Here is a 1,143-nt window from a genome sequence, read left to right as displayed (position 1 = left end):
ATTAATGTTTAAAAAATACTTTTAATTATATATAATTAATATATATATACATATCTTATAAGAACTTACTCTAACAGTATCATCCCATCCACCAGTAATAATCAGATCAGGATATTCATTGTGAAATCTTGAAGCAAATATTCTCATTCTATGAAAGTTTGTAGCTTTACTTTCTATCAAATCTTCTTCATTCTTTTTATACTCTAATATCAACTAAAATAAATTTATATTAACATTTAAATATTTTTATGTATTTTATATTTCAATAAAAATTTATAGATATATGCAAATAATTTAATTTATCAATAATTATAACTGACAATGAATATTTATAATATTAACTTTAGTGTTTCGCGCATCATAAAGGCGAACAGTTGCATCTTTACCACCAGAGACCAAATAATCTCCTGTGATACTCACATCTATTGTATTCACTTCATTTTTAAGCTCTGCATAGATGAATTCAAATTGAAAAATAATGCTACATGTAATGCAATTATGAACGTAATTCATTTACCAAAGATAAATCTAGAAAACTCTTTAGTGTGTGTGTTACACATAAAAATATTTCCACAGGCACTGGAAGCATAGAATATGTCTTTGTGTACTGGATTAAATCTGCAGCACATGACTGGCATTGAAATTTCCAGACCAGATTTAAGTGTAGCTGTTAATTCACCGGTCCCACCATTCCGGATCTATAAAATGTATAATAAGAATTAATGTCACAACAATTTTAATTTAATCATACTACATTTATATTATAAAATTATCACCTGAATAGCACCACTTCCAAAGCCTGTGGCTATAAATTCACCAGTTTTAGAAAACCGTGAGGTATAGAGTCCCTGTAAGTTCTCAGCAAAGCGTATTTCGTATCGTTTTCGCAACTCCATATCTCGAGAAATGTCTACATCCTGTTTATAAGAAAAGACGCTTCAACAAAAAAAGTATAAGGGTTTTTGTAACTTTTGTAATGTTTAAATAATCTCATAACTTCACAATTCTCATAATTATGATAATGATACAGCTATTAGATCAATAGTAAACTTAATTTAGAAGATGTTAGTCATTAATAAATATTTCTATATAATTATGCAGAATTCTCACCTTCTGCCTTTCTTCACTTTTGCGATCCTCTTT

The 1,143-nt window shown here is 27.9% G+C and overlaps 1 protein-coding gene across 1 annotated transcript; it reads right to left on the bottom strand.

Annotated features, from left to right (window-relative positions):
- Positions 1-45: 45 nt before the first annotated feature.
- LOC115240561 lies at positions 46-1,137 on the bottom strand (the record flags this gene model as incomplete). Its single annotated transcript, XM_029815823.1, has 5 exons — positions 1,111-1,137; positions 777-917; positions 518-698; positions 421-449; positions 46-213 (listed from the first exon to the last, which is right to left on the bottom strand). Coding segments are annotated over exons 2-5 (498 nt in total), but the record flags the coding sequence as incomplete, so codon positions are not given.
- Between the last annotated feature and the right edge of the window lie 6 nt (positions 1,138-1,143).

This window comes from Formica exsecta, unplaced genomic scaffold, assembly GCF_003651465.1.
Source record: "Formica exsecta isolate Colony F162 unplaced genomic scaffold, ASM365146v1 C16390132, whole genome shotgun sequence".
NCBI classification, from domain to species: Eukaryota; Metazoa; Arthropoda; class Insecta; order Hymenoptera; family Formicidae; genus Formica; species Formica exsecta.
Note: the sequence above shows the minus strand (reverse complement) of the source record. Positions and strands in the feature narration are given on the sequence as shown.